The sequence below is a fragment of the Balaenoptera physalus genome (assembly GCF_965194825.1).
Source record: "Balaenoptera physalus genome assembly, chromosome: 16".
Classification (NCBI taxonomy): Eukaryota; Metazoa; Chordata; class Mammalia; order Artiodactyla; family Balaenopteridae; genus Balaenoptera; species Balaenoptera physalus.
The window spans coordinates 50236363-50259898 of NC_138898.1; the positions used below are offsets into that span (position 1 = coordinate 50236363).

Here is a 23536-nt window from a genome sequence, read left to right on the forward strand (position 1 = left end):
AGAGCTCGTCGCCATCTTGGACTCCGGCTGAATAATAAATTCCCTCCCCCTAAGAGCGCGCAGCCTTTCTTGAGACGCGCCTCGCTGGGAGAGTGTTAGGGGCAGCGCGTCCCCGTGGCGGCCGGTGGTCGGCGGCTTCCGCGTGGCTCGGAGCGAGGGTAGGCCCCGCGTAGCTTGTTTGCCCAGCTTCAAGATGGACGGCAGCGGGGACGGGGGAGGCCGCCCTGGGGGAGCACGTGGGGCGCCGCTCGCCTTTCCCGGGGCTGCTGGGACGGTGGAGGAGTCGCGAGGCCTCCCGCCGCCGTCGGGCAGAGAGGCTGGCGGAGGCGGGGCCGCGGCCGCCCCCGAGACGAGCCCTGGCGGCGGCGGCGGCCCAGCCTCTTCTCTCCTCGCACAGCCAGGCGGCCACGCTCGAGGCCCGCGTCGCCATGGCCGCGGTTCCCGAGTTGCTGCAGCAGCAGGAGGAGGACCGCAGCAAGGTGAGGCCCTGGCCGCCCTCGGCCACCGGGCCGGGAGGCCCCGGCGGTCACCCAGACCCCACGCTCCTTGCCCTGGTTCCCGGGAGGGGCTCGCGGGGCAGGGGCCGGAGACGCGGGAGCGCGCGCTCGGCGTGGAAAGTTGCTAAAACTTCTCGGGGGAGACCGCGCGGTGCACGCGAGATCCGCTTTGCAGCAAACGACGGAGCTCGAAACCGCGCCCCAGCCCCTCCAAAATACTGGGGAAATTCAGTCGAGTCAGGTATCGGGAGTGTGTCTCTTGCAACTTCAAAAGCGCTCAGTGCGCCGCTCCGGGAGGGAGTGCTGTCGTTTTTAGCAGGTGCTCAAATAGTTGAACTTAATTTTCGCTCTTAAGATTTGCGTGTTGATGTAAGTTACCCTCATGCCGCTTGGATCTTGAGGTCTAAAAGGTGACTGATACAGTCAATTTATGTCACCATAGCCAATTGAAGATTGGGGCAAGCCTCCACTTTGATTGGTCCTTTACTCATAAGTTAGTTTGAAATTTACAGGGGTTGGTATGAGCCGCAACGTTTTGTGCAGAATCGTCAACAGAAACGTTTTTCTAACAGAAAATGAAAAAAAACTAATCTAGGAATTCGAGGCGCTCTGACATTCAAGTAACGTGGAAGGCATCTCTTTAGAAATCAAAGGCATCTTTGATCCACAGCTCTTTGGAGAGACCTTTTCATCTCGTGGTGCCAAAGCTCGCATACGGCTGCCGGATTGTTCAGCAAGGGGGTCACTGCTGTATTAGTTACTGAAATGAAGCGTGAGGATAGGGTCTTGGTTGGGGTATTTTTATTTCTTTCTAAGTGGAAAGAAGTAATTTTTTTTTCCCTCCCTAAAGCCGGAAGTGGGAACTTGAGAACCATTCTTTCTAGAACATTCCAAAGGTAGTTTTCTCTCTAGAAGTTTAGTTGGCTGAATAGAAATTTGGGTAGATGGATTCCCCCCCCCATCCCCCACCTTCCATCTTCTTTCTTGGTCCAGAATTTATTTTAGACAGCTCTTTACAACTTCAACCGACCTTTCTATTTGTTAGTATAGTATACCTGTGGTTGGTTTTTAAAATAACTTCCCCACCATTCTGATCCTTGAGCAAAAGAGGATTCTGAAGGCTGTTTCCTGCTTCCTGGTTTTAGTGACTACAGGAAAGGATTATATAGAATTATCTTCCTGCTTTTCTTTTAATTGCAGAAATAAGGAAATAATAAACTTAATAAAATATTACTCTAACACGTGGCTTCATTTTCCTTCCTGATATCCGATACTAGTCCTGGGATGTGGATCAAGTCTAGATGATTTTTACTGTTCACCAAAGGGGAGTTTGGGACAAGAGTGAAATAACAGGAGGGCAAATCTTGGGCAAACTGTTTTCTTGCTGTAATTCAGCTTTGTTAGTTAACTGAAATATTTTACGTTTTTGCTGAAAATGTAAGTTTAAACTTTCTGATTGCTTTGGGATTTCCATGAGGATAGGGGTTCTTGAGGTTTAGATCCGCTAATAAGGCAGGGAACATAATTAATTCTTGAGGATTTTGAGTGCTGCTGCAGAACTTTTGGCTAGTTCAGCAAAACAGGAGTACTGGCCTATATCCGGTAGCCTGGCACTTTCATTTAGTCGTATCCTTTTGAGCTGAAGGTGTTGATTTGTCTTCTTTCCCAGAAAGCAGTTGTATGATTAATTTGTTGTTTAACTAGTCCTCTACTGATGGGAAAGATGGTGTTCTGGTCTTTAAATTTAGAAAAGTAAGGTTTTGCTAAGTCGAGCCCCTGAGAAATTTAACTGAACCTTTAACATCATTAGGCCGCATCGTCACGATAAAGAAACTGGCGTAGTGCAGCCCCCGCCCCGCCTCCTGCACTGGCTGCATCAACATTCTAAGGTGTCTGGAGTTTTTAATGGGGAGAGAAATGGAGATTATGCAGGACCTTGTTCCCATAAGATATTTACCCAGGCCTGTTTGCCAAAAGGTCCTTTAAACAGCGGCATCACGTTTAGGCTCCCACTCACGGACTCAGTGTATGTCTATTGTGATGAATCTTGGTCCCGTTAGCCTTGCCAACCTACGGCAAATGGAGTGCCAGTCCTGATTGTCTCCTGGGATTTTTATTATTCTTAACTTGTTAGTGGACTGAAGCAAATGATCGCACAGGAGGGCTTTGTAAGGGCCCTCCCCAGCCTAGTGCTGTTACTTTCACCTTAACTTTCACTAGTTGGTTACATGGGCTTTGGGTGGACAGTGTTTCCTTCCCAGAGCCAGTCATTAACGTTTTACATTTATGCTGCCGCTCTGGTTTGCAGATTGTTAACTGGTGTGGAAGTTGTCTCTAGGGACACCACTCTCCACCAGCTTAGATGAAGAGTGTTAAAATTTATGTTAGTATAGGAACAGTCCTGAATTTTCACCAATACTGCAGCAAGTCCAGAGTAAGTGATTCTTGTGGACTGAAGTTTTCTACTATGTTTATGGCTTGACTTCTTAAATTCGGGAAGTGTGGCTTCTCAAAGCTGCCCAAGCCTTAGTTCTGGATCAGTAACTTGCAGACAGTGTCTTAAGATCCCCATTTGTGAATACTACTATAGCAGGTCATGATCTGCCCACTTTTTTTTTTTTTTTGGCTGTAGGAAGAAATGGCTTAGGGCGTCTATGAGAGAATTTTCTGGATTCTGAGATCCAAATTCTCATTTGGTATGAGACCTAGTAAGTGACTAACATCTAAAGTAGAGCTTCAGTTTAAACCAGGGTTTCTTAACTTGAACACTACCGATTGACATTTTGGGCTTGATAATTTTTTGTGGGGGGGAATTGTCCTTCCTGCGCATTGTAGCAGTATTCCTGGCCTTTATTGGGTGACTGTAACTCCCTTCCCTTCATCAGTGACAGTCAAAAATAAATGCAGACACTGTCAAATGTCCCTTGGTTGAGAATCACCAATTTGAACTTTCTAAAATGGTGTGATATGGGTGGGTCAGATTGTGTTAGAGGCTAATCTTTAGTGTGCCAGTTTGTTTCAAGTTTTTTTTCAGATGCTTGATAAATTCTAAGGAAATAGCAGGCCGTTTAAAACATCAGCATCGTTGACTATCTTTGGTAGAATTAGCCTCCCCCCCACTATTGAGGAGCCTTACCAAAAAATGGTAAAGGGTTCTGGGCAGTTGAGAGTTACAAACTCTACTCTGTTTACTATGTTGGAGTTCACTGCCCCCTTTGGACAGTGGAAACCTGAGGCTCGGATGCCACAGTACTCACAAAGCATTGTGGGGCAGAATTGAAGTTCACTGAGAAATGTGCTACAGGGTGGAACTTGGTTTAAAAATCCTGCTTTTTTGCTCTGTTGTCCTGATTGCTTGAGGAAATTAGGATGTACTTCTGTAGGTCAGTAGTACCACTGGCCAGTGGTGAAAGGCACATGCAGTGAAGTTAGGTTGTATTTAGGGAAACAACCTTTTAATGAACCCAGTTATTCAGAGAAAAGTATTTTTGAGCTTTATAAGTTCTGCCTTTTATTTTTGAAATAGCGAAGGGATAGTGGGACATCTTGTCTTGCATGAATAGCAAATTTGTTTTTTTACAGGTTCAAATTGAGAAGTTTCTTTACATCTTTACATGAGAAACTAGTTCCTCCCCCCCCCACCAAAAAAAAGATACTTCACCTCCAACACCTGTATATTTTCTGATTGGCCATTGAGTTACTCTTAAGAAGAGAGATTTCCACCTAAAAGGGGGATATGGAATTTCTCAACTGTTTCATACCCCAAAGGCAAACCGTAAATACACAGGGAGGAGTGAAGTTGCAGTTTGAGGTTCAGGAGAGACTGAACTTTAGTTTAGAGATTGGGTTCTTGGCTTGACTCCCCCCCCCCCCCCTTCCGTTTACAAACTTGGTGTAACTTTTTCAGGCACTGCTATATGGTCTGAAGAGGAAAGTGTAGTTTTCTCAAAATAGTTGCTTATGTTAATCTGTGGTATGAGTTTTCTGCCAGAAGAGTTTATGGTTTACTTGTTTTTGAGGGGCAGATCCCTAAAGCCTTTGGGTCTAGTTAGTGTAAATGGTGAGGAGCACAAATGCAAGTGTCGCCAACCTGAAGGCTTTCACCTGATCTTTAATGAAGAGTACAGAGCTTACATGTTGTGCTAGTGGGGACCAGGTATCTGGTGAGTGATGAAGGGCTGAAATGTTTATATCTGAAAGATCTGGGAAATGTGTGGTGCCTCTGACTGGCGTACAAGGAATCCCACCAGGAAGCAGGCAAGCTTTTCTTCTCTCCACGCTGCCATTTGTGTCTTAAACTCATGACACAAGCTCAAGGTCAGCTCTATCCACGTTGCTGAATCATCTTTGTTGGTGAAGGTAAATTTTATTCTCAAATCTTTTTCTATTTCATCTTGGGTTGATCATAAAGTAAGACTGCTTTGTAGTAAGGAGTTGTGGACTTGATAGACCAGGAGGAGCTTTTGGAAGGGAGACTTGATGAAATCTAGTAGTAGGTGAAGAAGGGCTTTAGCTTTGAATGGAGGAAATGAGTTTTTTGTTTGTGGCAGCTGCTTCCTCTGTAGCAGTGGTATGTTGATTCCCAACAGAATTTCTGTGCTAGGAGATCATTATAGATCATATGGTTCAACCTTTCACTTTGTGAACTCCTGAAAATAATCCAGGTATCTTGCAATTAGATGGATTGTAATTAGATGGATTTCACAGTGAATTTTGTTTTAGCCAATAATTCAACTTAATCTCTTTCTGGTTCCATGTTGGGATTCCACTAGCTCATGGGCTTGCAGCCTTGTGAAATGATGATTCAGTTTATCCATTCGCTGAGTGCGCTGCACTGACCTTCTTCCAAGCCTGGATTTCTGTTCTAGGAACTCTGGGCTGCATAGCCTCCAGATGCCCTGCAGTCTGCAGTGTTCTACTGTGGACAGCTTGTGTGTTGGTGGACTACCGGTAAGAATGGTTGGTGTCGGCAGGGATGGGTCCCTGTGGGTCTCATCTCACCAAGATGAGTGGTGGAAATCTGATCACTTGCTGCAGCTCTTTATCTAGTTGTTAAGCTTGTGGCTAATTTCCATAACTATTATCTATGTTAGTAGACTGAGATCTAGAAGTCTTTGGTTCTGTTGTCCTTGAGGACTATGATATATTGGCAGGCCTGAATTATAGGAAGGGAGAAGCCAGTGGTGGGGGGAGGGAGATGAACACAGATACCTGTAAAAGCAGCTCATGTATTGCACCCAGTCAATTCAATTGTTTTTCATGCACCGGTGCCTCAGGGATAAGTGGGATAGAACACAGACAAGTTTTGGTTACCTTCAGGGTGGGAGAAAATAGTAAGAAATAATTCAGTACCATTACAGTATTTGAACCATAAAGAGGGGTTCGGAGAAAGATACAGTATTAGAATTTCTTACAGAGCACGTCCTTCCTGTGAGCTGAAACAGTAACAAAGTAATATAAGTATGTATCACGTGAGTCAGTTTTCAGAAATGACTGCAAATCCACTGTGTCTGCCGCAGAGCATTTTTGGATTTATTTCCTCACTAGTGAGTATTGGACTAGGCAAGGTATCTGTACTTGTCCAGCTGAAATATGGCCTGGTGGTTTCTTGCCTGTTCTGGCTCCATGCTGCTTACAGACCATTCAAAGATGATTTGTTGTATTGGCCCTCTCCCTGGTAGGGGTCTTTAGTACCTTAGCCATTGGGTGAAGGGAAAGCAAAGCAGAATCCTTAGGAGAGAAACAGTTTGAAGGAGAGGCACACTGATGTGTAGCATGTGCTGGCTAAGTACATTTCTGCTTCGGGACTGGAGAATGGAAAGTCATTTCAGTGTATACATGGAGGCTTTTCTTCTATCTGCAGTAGTTTCCTTGCAACATTCAAATTAAGATGGAAATATAGGGGCTGGCATATTCAATTTCTTGCATGTATACAAAACTGGTTAGACTTAAGTGGCTATTCAACTAGACCCCATTCTAGCAGATCAGAGTTACTGTGGAGATGATTTCTTCCCATTGTGTTTTGTCATTTGGCTGTATGGCAGTAGTGTAAACTGGAGTCTGCAGCTGCCATAACATTTTTTATACTTTATATATCTTCTTCTGTGGGTTCTGAATTTCTGAATCTGGCTTTCTGTGTTGCTCAGCCACAGAGGTGCTCTTTGCCATCTCTGTGCCACTTAACCTTTTGAAGAGGAGGCTTTGCAATGGCGTTAAATTAAAGTCGTGTACCAAAGTGAGTCATAAGTGAGATCTGGACCAAAAGTGGTCCTTAGCAGCTCAGAGCTTTGCAGATCTGTCCTGTGGCCAGTGTCAGGTGCCCCAGCTGGGAGGCTGATGAACAAGTGAGGGAATGCACAAGGATTGATTTAGTTTTTCTCCTTTTCAGCTCTCTTACCAAGCCTTCAGATTTCTTAAAACAGTTAAAATTTTGTTTTCTAAATGAAGCAGTGCTTGTTTACCCCCTTTTTTTCTCACAAAGATCACTGTAATCCTTACTGTAAGGATTAGTCTGATAAGGAAGTATATTGGGGACTGAAACTCCATCTAAAACTTGGAGTATGTGATGTAGTGGTTTCTGTGGAAATCTACAAAAGAAAGTCTGTTTTAAAACTTAACATTGCGCATTGGAGAGTAAATGTGTTTTAAATTTGATTCTCACCAGTGACCTAAGGGAATGGGAAAGGGAAAGTTAACGTCCCTAAGGTTAGTTCTGAAGCCTGCCTCTGAAGCCTGCCTCGCCTGCCTGCCTCTTCCTGCTGCTTTAAACAGCTGTCCCAGTCATTTTGACACCTGTGGCCCAGGTCAGACAGTGTTGGCCAACAGGGCTAAGGCAGCACTCTGGGCACACACTTAGGCTAGGGGGCAGAGATGGTGAGTGGGTGAAAGTTTATGGAGGCGTGTCACCCACTCCCTGTACCCTCCACCCTGTTGATTATTTAGCAAGTATTGTGCCTTGGGGCTATGGAGTGTTGGTTCTGTTGACCAAGCAGAAAAAGGAATGCTGAGCTTTTAATCACAGTTGATGCTTCCGGAGTGAGGAGACAGTGCTGACTTAGAAGCTTTAAACATTTCACAACTTTTTACTCCTTGGTGATTTATGGGCTTCATTATCTGGAGGGTTATCTTGCTACAATACAAGAAAGTTCTTCCTTTGACTTGTGAATAGGGATCATTTGAGTTGGTGATGGTCTGCATACTCAGAATTTTGCCACCATCTTTTTTCAGACAATTCTTTTAAGGCCTAAATGCAGACTTTTTCGTGTTATCTGTTGTGGGTTTCTTTTTTTTTTTTTTAATTGTTTGTTTTGTTTTTGTGGTGGGGTGGGAGTGTTCATCATGTCAGGTGGTGGGATTGTTGAGTCCCTTCCTAGGGTGGTATATTTAGGCAAAAGTGATCACTGCTGGAGAAGCTGGGTGCTTGGCATCGTGTTACAGTGCACAGTCTTTCCAAACCTCTAGTGGTTTTTGTTATTTTGTGTCTTCATCATACTCTTACACTAAAAAACAAAATGTCTTTACTGACAAGAAGATAGTAACACAGTGAATAACCTGGGCTGTTACTTCTGTATGGTTGGAGTGTGGGAAAGAGGTGACATCTGATGTTGGCTGGTGAAGTCCATCGCCGCTTTGACTGGTGCTTCAATGAGCCCCGTTTACTAGATTACGTTCCCCTTGGGTCTTCCAACCCTAATTCCCAAGGCAGTCCTTGTGGTGCTCGCGGGCTCACTGGGCTTGGAGTGAGCTAAAGTGGAATCGACAGTGTGTTCAGAAATTGAGAGACTGCTGGAAACCAGGATTTGTGACCTCGTTAGGAAATGGAATTTCAGGAAACATGGCTGTTGTTGCTGAACTCAGGGAAATGCACCTTAGACACGGTCCCTGGGCGGCCCCATCTTTCCACCAGTAACCTGACCCACTTTATTCGTGTACTGACTCTTGACGCATACAAACATGAGATCAGTGGGGTGGCCAGTATTCTCTGCAGTCAAATTTAGTGTATATTTTGAGGTCTTTTTGAATGCTGCATTTGCCCAGTGGTAAATTATCAGAAGGAAGGAAGCTTTTATCAGAAATGTGTCAGAGCTAGAGTCACAGCTGTGATAAAATGAAGTATCCCTGACCTTGAAGCTTTATCTTTGTTTGCAAAGATTTCATAAATGGACATGTGAAAATTAAGCCAAACAAGCAAATATTTCATAGGAGTCATCAAGAATTCACTTGGAAGATGTATTTAGGTTGACATGCCAGGAACTGTTAAGTATATTGTGATCTTAAAATACTTGATGTTAAAAATCAAGTTCTGGTGGCAAGAATGTGAGCCTTAGTTCTTAGAGGAAAGCCATTGTTCTAGGGCTCACTCTGGTTTTTGCAATTAAAATTTAAAAAATTTTTTTCTTGGTCACAGTGCTGAAGGAAAAAGGGAAGTACTGACAGTTTCTGAAATACTACAAAGGAGAGAGAAGTAATCCATGTGTTCTTAGAGAATATGTTTAATCTTTTTATACCTAATAGAACCAGTTTTTCTATTTTCAGAAGTTCATCAGTCTTTGGTCTTTTTATTTTGAAGAAAGGAATTCAAAGGGAAATTTAGAGGGAAAAACTCAGGATTCCCTGTTCTCTCATCCTCTTAACTCCAGTCTTCACTTGACATTTTCCTTGTGTTAATAGTCTAGAGGGTTCTGGCAACTTTAGCACTAGCTTACAACTGGGGGCTGGGGGAAGGATGGGATGTTTAATCCCTGCAACCTCTTATTTGTGTCAGGCCTTCAGATCCACTGTCAGCTTGTCTGTCTTAAGAATGAAAGAATTTATCATATTTTAGATTCAGTAGGAAAGCTTTTTTTTAAGGAAGACCATTTTAACGACTTTTTCCTAACAGTCCACTTCTTGCAAGAATTCTTTTTAAACAGGCAAAACTGGAGTTGGATATTATTTTCCTCTGAGTTTCCAACTCACAAAAATCATTTACTTTTGTTTCCAGGGCAGTGCTCACACTTCTCCCTTATATGTAATCGCAGTGGAATTCTGATAATTAAGGCCTTTGTTGGTTTTTACAATTCACTTCTTGTGTCTAGATTTCTCATCTCCTTGACAGTCCCTGAATATAAATAGGTCCACTCTTGAGTGGATTTTTATCTCTCCACCCAAGATCCCATACCACCTGACTGTTCTCTGTACTTCCAAGTTTTCCCAGCCTCTAACTTTCAGATATACATACAGTCTGTTAATGCCTCTTGAATGTTCTTGTAATTTGGGCATTTATGGAAGAAGTTCAAGATTTCATTCTATCCAGTTGAAGCCTTCTTATTCTTAGTACAGTTCTTCAAGTATTTGGTTAAATGTATTTTTCATGGACACAAAGTATGTAATGTACATGATATTAGAATCATATAGTTGCTTTGTTTAGATTACAGGAATTCACTGGACCCACCCATGCATTTAAGAGCAGGTTTCCCCACAGTTTCAAATATTATCTCAACTGACTTTGTTCTACATAGAACAATAGAAGTCTTATATAGACTGCTTTTTAATTACTAGCTCCCCATTTTTTGAAAGGATACTTTTTAGGACTAAAATGAATTTGAGCCTAATAGCCAAAAAATGTATTTCAGCTGAGATCTGTATCAGTGGACCTGAATGTTGACCCCTCGCTTCAGATTGACATACCTGATGCACTCAGTGAGAGGGATAAAGTCAAATTTACAGTGCACACCAAGGTAAGTGACAGAATGACTTCAGTAATAACAGCAGTGCCAGGTTGCAGCCTTGTTACTCACAGTGGGTGTGAGAAGAGACCTAGTGACCTGAGCGCAGTGTGGTGCTCCTGCTGAGTGAGGCCCCGCCCTCCGCTTGCTCCTAGCAAGGAGCAAGTGCTCGTCTTGCAGCATTTTCTACTGTGGTGGAGCCCTGGGGCTGTGGGCTTTGCCGGTGTTTAGTGTGGCTTGTGCTCTGTCCGTGGGGAAGCAAACCAGGCAGAGCCACAGAGCTGCAGCCACCTGCCACAGAACTCCACCTTTGTTTTTAATTTGCATCCGTGGGAAGTGCTTGCTTTGCCCATATTTACTAAGTTCTTGGCCGTCACCCCACCTGTTATGATTCAGAAGAGGGTTTTTTGGTCCAGATTTTTAAAAAATTTTACTTTGAAGTATAACCAATATATAATGTTGTGTTAATTTTTCTCCAGATTTTTAATTTGACAAAAGCAATATGCCAATCTGTGAAAAATATAGAAAGTTTAATTTCTTGGGATCTTTTCAGGAACATTTTTAGCCTCCTTTCTCCTTCCATACTAGTTAAAATGTATTGAGTGCTTGTCTTATGCCAGGCACTTTTGTAAAGGGTTTACATGGGCTTAATTTTCTCTTTCTAACAATCTTATGGTATTCTGTTATCCCCATCTTACAGGTGAGGAACTGAGGTACAGGTTTAAATGAAGTAAATGGCTGAGGCACAATTTGAGTCAGGAAGTTTGAAGCTAGAGCTCTTGGTTTATGCCATCTCCAGCATAATATTGGTAATATGTTGTCTCTGAGGTCCCCTCCCATGAGGTTTTCTCTGCGTACCTTGGTGGCTTGATTAACATACCTGTCACTCAGGCAGCGTGAGGCCTACGTGATTATATCTGTCTGAGTTGACCTGAAAGGTGGAGTTGTGTGACTAGAATTCCGTAAAGAATGTGCTGAATCTTAGCTTTGTTCTTTATTGGATCTCATTAAAAAACTGGATGTTCTATTATGCAGAATTTTCCCATAGTGCACTGCATGAAACCCAAGCCACTTTATCTGAAAATAGTAGTTAACAGTTACTTCTTTTTTCTTTACAGACCACGCTGCCCACGTTTCAGAGCCCAGAGTTTTCTGTTACAAGGCAACATGAAGACTTTGTGTGGCTACATGACACTCTTATTGAAACTACAGACTATGCTGGGCTTATTGTAAGTACATTTTGGGTAATCAAATAATTACTGAAGCCAATTTCTTCTACCTTGCTGTTCATTTTGTTTTGAGAGACTTTTACCCACTTTTTTTTTTATAATAGATTGTGAAAATAGTCTGATTTCATTTGTCAACTAGAGTATGTGTTCCCTATTACTGGTAAAATCTAAAGTATGTGAAAATAGCGTTTTAGCTGTAAGATGAAGCATAGTCTTATATTCTGTACAATAAAAGAGAGTAAGCAGTTTCATGGTGTAAAGTCTTGTCTACCTTTGCGTTTGGCATTTCTCTGGCATTTCCTTTCAGCCATCAAGTGGAATTGATCTCTGCTGGTGGTAGTGTGTGCTGGGTTTCTCAGGTGTGTTCTGCTGAAGGCGTAAAGGGGGCAGTTGTCTTTGTGCTCGGCCCTTGAGAGTTAATGCGTGGCTCTGGGAAGAGACTTAGCTGATTTTATTTATTTTTATTTTTTGGCTGCACTGCGCAGCTCGCAGGATCTTAGTTCCCCAACCAGGGATTGAACCCGCGCCCTCGGCAGTGAAAGCGTGGAGTCCTAACCGCTGGACTGCCAGGGAAGTCCCTTAGCCGATTTTAAAGGAGAGAGAAACACGGCTTTTCCTGCCAGGCCAGCTGAAGAATCTGGCCAAATAGTTAAACAAAATCAGTACTGAAGCTTATGTTTAAGAATGTCCACGCAAAATTAGAATCTTTTATCCTCTGGAATAAATAAATTCCTTTATAAATCCAGAGATTATTATCTTCATCGTACTTCATTGACTTCATTTTAGCATTGATTGTAATATATAAATTAAACTGACAATTGAAGCAGGATAAACTGTCATACCTACCAACTGTCCAGTGATTAACCGAACAAATGATTGCAGTCAAAGTGAGTGCCCGTTGTAGGGGACACTTCTTTTAAATGGCCGAAAGGAATAAGGTTAAGAGAAAAGTGCAAGTTGATTTTCAGGCAGCCCCACTGGGCTCCCTGCCTCCTGTGCACAGGCACTGCGTTGCACGTCTCTGGGGGCGAGAACCCTCACAAGTTACTGCCTTGACTGCAGATTCCGCCCGCGCCTGCAAAGCCTGACTTCGACGGCCCTCGAGAGAAGATGCAGAAACTGGGAGAGGGTGAAGGGTCTATGACCAAAGAAGAATTTGCCAAGATGAAGCAAGAGCTGGAAGCGTAAGTGTATTTTCTTGATGGGGGCTCTACCCTTTGAGAATAAAAATGTGTGCAGAAACGAGAATCTGACAGCTAATTTCAGTTAATTAGTTACCTGGCTATTGTCTTCTCAAACCACATTTTGCAGAGTGTGGGTGAAGGGACCTGGTCTTTGTACTTTAGACATTGATTCCCTGGGGACTGCTGACACTGAGTAGATGGTGGTTCTATCTGTAGACCATGCTTGTCGTGGAGTGTTGGTCTGGCATAAAGGAAGAACTAAACGTTTGTCTTTATATATAAACAAGTCTTCAGGCTGTGATAACGTACAAAACTTTCTTCCCTGAAGTTTGTTTACTGGAAGTATAGCTGAAACTAGATGGCAGTGAGTGCTGCTACAAAGAAGCATTCTAAGAATAGCCACAGCTATGGCTCTTTTAATCTGGTTGTAATTCTTTCAAAGAAGAATGGATTCTTTATTCTGTATCATAGTTGGAGGTCTGCATACAGTTTCTTATGACGCCATCCTTGCACTTCTTTCCCTTGGCTCCCTCCCTTCTAAGGCATCCATCTCAGCGAGTCTCTTCAGCACGCTGCCACAGGCGCATTAGCCTGGTACCCCGTGGACAGCTCTGAGGATAGAGCACTGAACACAACAGACTCAAGTTCCTACTATTGGGGGGAAGTTCTGAGTCATCTCTAGTGTGTAGATTGAGATGAAGCCACTTTGTAGTTTCTGATGGTTCCAGGCTTTGTTAGACTCACTGCTGTGTACATGGCTGCAAAATTAAAGGGTTTTCATGGTTTTAAAGAAGCCAGTGTTTTGTGCTTAAGTACACGTGGGTTTGGGCTTCACAGACGTACCCTATCAACTCTGGTTATATCGCTTCCCCTTTCGGTGGCTGTTCCACAGATTCCAAAACGAGAACTACCTTATTACCTAGTTGGATGCTACATTATACCAAGCTGCTTTGGGTCCAGTTGAGGTGTTCTGCATGGCTGGAGGAGCAGCGCAGTGAGGTCCCAGGGAGCAGTGTTGGGTGGTCAGCTGAGCTGAGGCCTTGTGCGCTTCTCTTCCAGTGAGTATCTCGCGGTCTTCAAGAAGACTGTGTCTTCCCATGAAGTCTTTCTTCAGCGGCTCTCCTCTCACCCTGTTCTCAGTAAAGATCGCAACTTTCACATTTTCCTGGAATATGATCAAGATGTAAGGCATTTTTATTCCATTTCCATGATCCAGTTAAAATGTACAAAGAATATACTTGATATATTTTCTGAAAAATTGACTTTCAAGGTTGAGTTTCTTATCAACACAACAGAAACCTTTCTTAGATGCTCCTCCCCTTGCCCACCTCCCCGAGGGCAATAGATCCAACGTGTAAGGCATTTTTATAAGATGTTGCATGTAAATATTTTGACCTTTATCCCCTCAGTTAAGCTTGGGATTATTCGAAAGAATTTAAGTTGATCCACATTTGTTTTTTTCATTGAAAGGGAGACATATGCTTGCTTTTTTACAAAAATACGTTACATTTCTTGCTGTTTAATATGTATGAGGCAAGCCCTGACCTACACATTTCCTCAGAAGTCTTCTAACCAGTGAATAATCAGCATAACAGAACAGTAATTCTACCAAGAATTTAAAGGCACTAAGACTTGATATTGATACCTAGGTAGTTTTTCAAAATATCTCCTAAGTCACACTTTTAGAATTACAACCTGTGCTTAGATTTAGCTGTTTATTTGATATTTAGATCTGTTGTTAACGATGGAATTAGAGGTATCTTAAGTGTATGCTTATACTAGTAAACAGTTACTTGGAATGTGTTCAGGACTTGATGGGAAATATATGTACCGTTAACTGTTTTGTATTTCTCCTTAGCTAAGTGTTAGGCGGAAAAATACCAAAGAGATGTTTGGTGGCTTTTTCAAAAGTGTGGTGAAAAGTGCTGATGAAGTCCTTTTTTCAGGAGTTAAGGTAAGTGGCCTTTAGCTGTTTGAGAAAATTCTTCTCTTTGTGTGAATAGGTGACTTTTTGTTTCTTCAGAATAGGTATTTGTGAAACAAATAGTATTAGCTTCTCAAAAATGTAAATAATTTTTTTCAAATTTGGTTATTTTTATCTACTCATTGAATTTTCACTTATTTTCCAAAAATACTCCGTTCTTTCCCAGGAGAAGGGATAAGAACCTTTCCACACTTAAGTCTTCATTTTCTCCTTTTCTGTAAGGAGAGGTTACTCAGTTATTTTTTTAAAAAATAAGCTACAAGACCAGTATTTCATGCTATTCTCCAGAATTTCACTGTCCCCTGGTAGCCCCGGCCTCAGGAGGCAGTTGAGCACTTGACAGATGCAGTTGGCTGGTGTAATAAAGGAACTGAATTTTATGTTTTGTTTACATGCTGGATTTCAAGGACTTGATAGGAAGAAAGAACCATAAAATATGGGTTTTACCTATTTCTTTTTATAATGTGGTTACTACAAAAGTTTTAAGCGGCACGTGTAGCTCACATGTTTCTATTGGACAGTGCTGTTCTAGAACATCAAATAAATGTACAAGTTTCTCACTAGCCTTGTAGGTGTGGTTTATTTCTTCACTCCTCAGCCCCCCTCCCTGCTACCATAACAGTTACTGTCTGGTGTCTGACTTTGCCACTTGAGGGCTTGAGTAAGGAGCCCAGGGTGTAGGTGCTGAGAAAGACAGGGCGTTGTCAGAAATGTGGAAGCTCTGGGGCTGTCTCTGGCACAGCTGAAGGTGTGCTGTCCCCACGCATTGTAGGGGCGTTTGGCATCCCTGGTCAGTGCCCGCCAGATGCCAGTGTTTCCTCCCAGTCTGGAACCGAACACATTTGGCAGGTGCAGGTATCCGAGGCCAGGGAGCCACCCACCGGGCGGAACCACCGCTGTAGCGGAATTGCTGGAGGTTAGAGAGGATGCTGAGTTTTACTGGGCTGTGCTAAATGGCTCTTCAAAATGGTTCTCTCTGTTGACATTTCCTGCCAGCATTTCACTTTTCCTAATCCCAAGTATGAAAAGTCCATTTCAAAAAAAAATTATTTTTATTTCCCTAGTCTTTAGAGGTTAAACTTCTTATGCATAAGCTTATTTCTTTAGTGTTTTTTTATAATATAAAATACATATTTGTATTGTTAGAAGTTTTGCTTCTTAAACCTCTTTTTTCCTTCCCTTTAGGAGGTAGATGACTTCTTTGAGCAAGAGAAGCATTTCCTCAGTAACTATTACGATAGGATCAAGGGTTCCTGTGCAAAGGCTGACAGAATGACCAGCGCTCATAAAAGTAAATATGTTCGCCCATTAGCCCCTTAGTCTGCTAATGTGCCAGCTCTGCTCCCATAAAAGGTCTGTCCTTGTTCCTGCAGATGTAGCGGACGATTACATCCACACCGCAGCCTGCTTGCATAGCCTGGCTTTAGAAGAGCCCACGGTCATCAAAAAGTAAGTTTTTGTTGGAAGACATTTTCTCTAATCCCCTAATTGAAAACTGTTGGGTGGTAAAATGGGTAATGACTACACAGGTTCAGTTCCGCTCTTGAGCCAAGCCCATCTCCGGTCGACCATAGTCTCCAGCACTCACTTTATACTATACACCCTCTGAACGTAAATACTTGTAAGACGTTTGTAAGGGACTCAGGGCACTTCTGTACCAAACGTGGTAGCTGTTGTCAAAGCCTTTATTTCTGTCAAACTTACATGTGTCTGTTGTTGATTATTTTGATTTTGGAATTGTCTTTGAGAGAAGTTTGCTTTGTGTTTTCTGGCAAGTGGTGCTTGCGCTTTACTCGGTAATGCCCTGGGCTGACTTGAAGAGATTTGGTTAAGGTGGCCATAAGGGTAAAGTAATGACCCCAGTCTGATTTTGAGCATTTTTTTATATTAATTTTTCACAGTTTCTTCATTCTAGTTATTTCTGGTGTGAGATGGAATAGTTGGCCCCTTCCATACCTGTGGGCTCTGCATCTACAGCTTCAAACAATTGCAGATAGAAAATACTTGTTTTTAAATTCCAGAAAGTTCCAAAAAGCAAAACTTGAATTTGCTGTGCATCAGCAACTATGTGCATAGCATTTACGTTGTATTTACAACTGTTTACATAGCATTTACATTTTAGGCGTGATAAGTAATCTAGAGATGATTTAACGTATACAGGAGGGTGTACGTTATACCATATAGATAAGGGACTTGGTCAACTGTGGATTTTAGTCTCTGTGCAGGGTGGGCACTGTATCCTGGAACCACCCCTCGCTGTTACTGTCAAATGACTGTGTTCTACTTACACCTAGGCTTGGTCTAGGGGGCGTTAGTATTTCAGACTTGAAAATGGGGGTCAGGCTGATGGCAGAACCAAGACAAACTAGTAGTGTATTTATGGCTTAGAACCTGACCTTGGCTAACACAAGTTTAACAGCGGATAAGAACTTGGGGACACAGGTTCTGCACAGCAAGGTGGCTGAGGGGCAGCAAGAGAGGCCAATGCCAGTGAGTGCGGCACTGGAAATGTGCTCGATTTCATAACCGTCTTCTCTGCTAGATTGGGCCACTTGTGATGAAAGCATTGCTTTGATAAGTTAATTCTAAAGCACCACAGACTAGGACTCCTGAATTTACCCATTCATGTCTTAGAGCATTGATAAGATCATATTTCATGCATGATTTAAGACCGTAAGCCAAAATCGTGTATATTTGCAGGTACCTGTTGAAGGCGGCTGAGCTATTTGAAAAACTTAGGGTAAGGATTTTTATGTTGGTCTTCAAGGTATGTATTTTATAATCTGTAGATTTCTGCTTAGATGATGGTGGCCTTTGGTTTTTTAACAGAAAGTAGAGAGTCGAGTCTCCTCAGATGAAGACTTAAAGCTGACAGAGCTCCTCCGATACTACATGCTCAACATAGAGGCTGCTAAGGTGAGGGAGTTCTCGCAGAAGAGGTCTGATGATACAGATGTATTCTCTTTGTTAAAAATGAAAGAAGATGGGAATTTGTCAGGATTGTTCATGTAAGTGATGTCAGCCTAAATAAAGAAGTAAACTGAGGCAAGCTCGAGTTTCTTCAGGAATAACAGAGGAGTTGCAGTGTGGGAAACACTGTAGCAAGCCACAGGAGAGTCCATTGAGGGTGTGGGGTGGGATGTATTTTGGGGCAAGGAGTGCAAAGAGGAAGAGTCTTTGGCAGTAAGATGGTTGGCGTGAGGGAGCTGGTCCCCAGCAGTCAGCTCATTGGCCGGTGTTCACTGGTCGGGAGGTAAGTCTGGGTCTCCTGTGTATCAGATGTTTGTGGGAAATCAGTCTCTCAGTTCTTAAGTTGTATAGTTATATTCTGAGGGTGCAGGTGTGTATCCTCCAGTTCCGTTTTAGATTGAAATCATCTCACAGTGACGTTCCTTTTTGTGACATTGTGTCCTTAGTTTGCATTGCTTAGGAACTTAGGGGCAGTAGGGCTGGTGCTGAGTAGACAGATAATGGTTTGGGAGATTATATGCTGTTGGATGCAGAGATAACTGGACACATGCCAAAGGGGCTATTTCTGAGGCAGAAAAGGCTTTGGGGTTGTGATCTTTTATTGAATTGCAGTTGTCACTGCATCCTTTGAGTCATAAAGCATTACTTAACCAAAAGCAAGGTGAAGTGGTCAGCAGAATGACCTTTGGGAATGGAACGTGCATTCTTCACTGTCTACACTGTCCTGAAGAAAAATGTTTAAATTATTTTTATATGAAATATACTAAACCTGGCAGCATAAAATTAGGTAGGGAAAATACCTAATGGGAAAATGTCATCAGGAAGTAGAAATTCATTCTTTCCCCCATAGTTTAGTTTTATTTTAGGTGACTTGTCTTGTGGCATGTTTTCTTAGAGAAAAAAATCCTGTAGTCGTCACTGTTCGGTTCCTTCTCTTGATCCATATAAAGAATTCTGGAAAGGCTGTCAGCAATGCATTAAGCATTGCTATTACCAGCCTAATGTTGAGATGTAAAGGGGGGGGGGTGCAGGAGATGGTTGATGTCTGACATTTTAGGCCGTGCCCAAGGTACTTGTCTGTTTTCTAGAGTACTTCAGATAGTCTTCCTGTTCTGTTCTAGAGATTTTTCGGTATAGGTTTAACTACCATGTATCATATCTGTTAATTTTCTTCTCAGGATCTCTTATACAGACGCACTAAAGCCCTCATTGACTATGAGAATTCAAACAAGGCATTGGATAAGGCCCGGTTAAAAAGCAAAGATGTCAAGCTGGCTGAGGCACACCAGCAGGAATGCTGCCAGAAATTTGAACAGCTTTCTGAGTCTGCAAAAGAAGGTTGAGTGGGGCCACTCTTTATTTACTTTTTGCTTTTTATTTGGAAGTAATTTCAAGCTTACAGAGAGAAGTTGCACATATGGTACAGAGAACACCCATACATCCTCTGCTTTGTCACTTGAACACGTACATGTGCTCCTACTTGTGTGATTTTATAAACATATCTGGGTTGGGTTTTTTTTAACCTTTTGAGATTAAGTTGTATCTTTCTTAGTTGTTTTATCCCTGAAAACTTCGCTGTGTTTCTCTTACATCCCTGCAGTACAGTTACCAACTTTGGTAACCTTTGATACAATACAGAGTTGTCCCCTCCCCGACTCCTCCATGTCAGCACTTGGTGCTGTCTATCCTTTATTAACACAAGCCTTCCCTTCTCTCCCATAGTTTTTTTTTATCATCTTCATTAGACTCGTGGATTCCTGTTTTCAAAAAGTTTTAAAATTCATGACTGTACAAAGTTATTTTGGTGTTCATACTGTCCAGACTGAGCCAGTGAGAGTGCCTTTAAAGCTGGCGTGTCCTTATGACACCCCCATATTTTTGAGGATTAGATGTTTCGTGCTAATCTTAGACCTTTTCTACTCCAGCCATGAAAATCGCCATTTCTTCCAGGAGCCCAGATTGAGTGCTACGTGTGCTCATTTCTTCTGGGGTGCCTCTGCTTCTAGACCTTTCAGCCACCAGTGGGGAAATGTCAGGATGTGTGCACATGCGTATATACTCTTCAGGGATCATGAGTCTGCGATAATGACTCAGTTGTATTCCATCTCCACAGGGTTGGTTCTTGCCTTCTACCGTTCCAGAGTAAGGGGCTTTTAAAATATAATTTAGGACTTCCCTGGCGGTCCAGTGATTAAGACCCTCTGCTTCCAATGCAGGGGGCACAGGTTCAATCCCTGGTCAGGGAACTAAGATCCCGCATGCCACGCAGCATGGCCAAAAAAATAAAACAAAATAAAATTGGGAGATGGTGTACCATGCCCATTGAACATGAGTGTAATAGGTAGTCTTTTCCTTAGTGGGGATCTCACTGCCCTGAAGTTCTTAGGGGCCATGGAACATGCCAGAGCAAAAAGTAAAGACTGTGTCTTCCAGAAGGTGAATGTAAATTAGAGTGGACACTTGATTCACCCTCAGAACACCCTCCCCCTTCAAAACTCAGGTTTCCATGTGGAATCCGTATCTCATTATAAGACTGTTTCCTCAGAACTTCCCCCTCCTCTGTGGCGCTGCAATCCCGGTGTATCTGGAAGAGCTCTGCTCCTTTGTCTTGGCTCCTCTCTGTTCAGGACTCCGGTGCCCTCACTGAGGGACAGGGCTTCTCTGTACAGTCTTTGCAAATGGCCTGCAGACACGCTCCCATGGCTGCCCTTTGGATTCTTTCAGAGGAACCTCCTTCTCGCTGCACTGTAGTTTAAATAAAAATTCTAGCTTTTTGAAAAAAACAGCTAATTTAAATTTATAAGGAAAAAGAACACTTCAGAACTACTGAGTTGAAATCTTAGGTTATTGTATAGGCCAGAGTTTAGTGGCTTTGAGAATTTTTTTAAAGAGAAGCCACAAAGCTTTACAATGTGCCAGATTAGGCCTGTCTCTCTTGCCCACGGTTTGTCCCTTTGTTGTTTGATCGTATCCTCCTTATTCAAAATGTAAGCCTGGGTGTACACTATTTAAAAGTGCAGTACTCTGTAGAATAATGAGATAAATGGCTCCTAGGCTGTTTGTCTTACGTTGAGGTTCTAAGGTTATGGCTGAATTGATGGGAGCTCTTGCAGAAGCACAGGGCAGTGGGCAGGTGTCCTGGGAGACAGATGGGTCAGTCTGGAGTTCTGGTCCTGGAGGGAAGGAGAAGAGCTTATTTTGACATCTGACAAGACCAGCCTGATATATCCAAGTTACTGTCATTAACATCACTATACATTTTTTGAGTTTTTATTTTTTAATGTGGCTGCTTGTATTACATTTCTGTTGGACGGTGCTGTGTAGACAAGATACAGGACTCTGAGCACCAGCTTAAGCTAAGGGAGGATTTTGATCACAGGAGTGATGGTGAGAGCTGCAGGGTAGAGCCTGAGTTCACAAGTGTGTGGAAGGAATCAGAGGGAGTCTGATAGGACAGTGATGCTGAATTTTCATGATGGAGAAACACAAAGGTGGCATGTTCTGTAGCAATAGCCACAAAAAAGCAGTTTTCAGAGTTTAAAAATGGTCCATAAAGAAGGTCATTGGTGCAAGTATGTGTGGCCCACTACCTCCCTAGCCCACCCTCCACAAGCACTGGTTCCTAGAGGGAAAGGGCAAGGCAGCTCAACTCAGAAACCTCCAGGTGTTCAGGGGCCATTCTTGGTGACTGGGGGTGTGTTCCAATGGTAGAGATAACAAAAATGTGAGAAAATGTGGTGTAGGGTACCAAAGCTTTGGAGATCATTTTATTTGTAAGAATGGTATTTGGAAGTTAAAGATGAAGATTGTTCTGTTTTTCTTGGTAAACTTTGCTTTGTAGAGCTAATCAATTTCAAACGAAAGAGAGTGGCAGCATTTAGGAAGAATCTGATTGAAATGTCTGAACTGGAAATAAAGCATGCCAGGGTAAGTGTTATCTTCAAACTAAGTCAACTTTGGGGGGTCTTTTTCAAGTTATTTACCAATTCACTCTTCCAGTGTCATCAAGCAGATGGCATTTGCTTTGTGGTTTTAATCCCCTGAGGTGTGGGTGGGAGCCACTTGTCAGAGTATTTTTTCCACTGCAAACCAAAACTCCGTATGTCTTGATGAAATACTGCTTTTTGAGAAGAGCGTTCTTGGTGGCGGTTACCCAGCTTCTCTCTTGATGTCCTTGCGGGCCACACCCTGAAGGAGTTTTTCCAGTAATTTGTGAGCATCCATCATAGCATTTATAAGCTCTTCGTTATCTGGAGTTTTCATGGTAGATTTTTTTTTTAAATAGTTTTCGAATTTGCTAAGTGTCTTCTGATATTAAGTCCCTTTTGGTTTAAAAAGGAGGAAAACTTCCTCATAATGTTTGTAGCATAATTTAGCCCAGAAAAGATGGAGAACAGTGGTTCTCAGTGCTAGAGCATATTGAAATCCTACTGGGGAGCTCTTAGGGGTTTTTTGTTTTTGTTTTTTTTGTGCCCAGGCTCATTCACTCAGGGTGTCTGGGCTCTTTGGGTGGTTCCTGGGTGCAGCAGATACTGAGCCTCAGGGTGCTGTCTGAGCCAGGGCAGTCAGGTCACTGTCGCTGGCCATCTGCGCTGGTTAAAGCGGGAAGACTGAACGTTTGTATGTATTTTGAATTCCTTTATTTTGACCACAACAGAGATGCTTACTCACTTGCCTCTTTAAGTCCTGCTGTATATGGCCTTTTAAATTGGAGTTTTAAAGTATCATTTATGGGTCATTTATGCGTAGTGTTCTGAGTATTCTAGGTTTTTTGAATTCCTTTAAAGTGAGAACTTTGTACAGTATTTCCTGCCAAGTCCTATGTGAATATTTATCATTTGTAATCTCATTTATAATCTCACCCATAACTACTTTTTAGCAACTTTTTATCCAGTCTTTCCAAGGCTTTCAAATACCACATTTAGGTTAAGTCACATGAGTGGGATTGGCATGATGGCAGTGGGAGCAAACCTGGGGTGTGGGGTGGAGGTGCTGAAGTGCTGACCAGCCCTTCTGAGGGTGAGGAACTCCCCAAAGTGAAATTGGGGTGAGGGGAATTGTGGTTCAGGGGTCATTTAATGAAAAACAAGCACCCGGCCAGATGTCTTGTGACAAGCGAAGTCGGTGGGTCTGAGGTCCGTGCCTCACCAGTGCCCCGACGTCTGTCTTCTAGAACAACGTCTCCCTCCTGCAGAGCTGCATCGACTTGTTCAAGAACAACTGAACGAAGGACGTGAATGTGAAGAAAGCCCGCATCACTTGCACTCAGATCATTACCACGGAAGATTTATTACCTTTGGCTTTAGTTTAAAATTATGTGAATAAATATTTTGATTTCTAAAGATCTTAACACTTAACCATGTTGGTTTAAAGATATTTCTATTGCATGCTACTTGGACATAACTAATCTTTATGCATTTAATACCTCAGAGTGGGTAGAATCTAAGTACTGGGTTCTCCTCTTAATTTGTCTTTCGTAATTAAGAAAGGGTGCGGGAATCTTGCGCCTTCTGGAGTCTGTGTAAGCAGTGGCCTGGCACACACTGCCTCACTGTTCCCTGTGCCCATGCCCCTACAAACCGGATACTTTAGGGTAGGTGCCGATTATAACAGATGAGTCAGCCGCTTGCTACAGGTAAGAGACATTCCATCTCTTCATTGGGTAATTTCCCCCTTTCTTACTCTCCTGGTTCTTTAATCACCTTGAGTTGTTTGTACTATAACAAGAGCAAGAAAAATCTCATATCTTTATATACACCCTTTGCAACTCCATTTTTGTAGTTGGGAGATAAATATTTGAGGGGAAAGAAGCATCTTAAGGGTATAAGAACAAGTAATAAGGCCTAATTTAGAAGGTGGCCAGATCTACATTAAGAAAGATGTGAACCCCCTCCCTAATGGGGGGGGCGGTATGTGTGTGTTTGGACTTTTTATAAAGTGTACAATAAAATAATCCATGCTCTAC

The 23536-nt window shown here is 42.7% G+C and overlaps 1 protein-coding gene across 4 annotated transcripts; it reads left to right on the top strand.

The window, feature by feature from the left end:
- The first annotated feature begins 21 nt into the window (after nt 1–21).
- On the top strand, nt 22–23536 carry SNX5 (sorting nexin 5). Of its 4 annotated transcripts, none has more exons than XM_082429449.1 (14): nt 22–158; nt 398–479; nt 10112–10216; nt 11323–11433; nt 12496–12617; nt 13677–13800; nt 14476–14571; nt 15787–15892; nt 15975–16050; nt 17302–17341; nt 17431–17517; nt 18750–18909; nt 21413–21498; nt 22745–23536. In XM_082429449.1, exons 2-14 carry the CDS (start codon nt 429–431, stop codon nt 22793–22795), a joined length of 1215 nt encoding a protein of 404 aa, XP_082285575.1. In that variant the 5' UTR covers nt 22–158; nt 398–428; the 3' UTR covers nt 22796–23536. The 4 variants fall into 4 exon arrangements, with proteins under 4 accessions (XP_082285575.1, XP_082285576.1, XP_082285574.1 ...); XM_082429450.1 differs by having other exon boundaries at nt 23–158; nt 402–479; XM_082429448.1 differs by lacking the exon at nt 22–158 and having other exon boundaries at nt 219–479.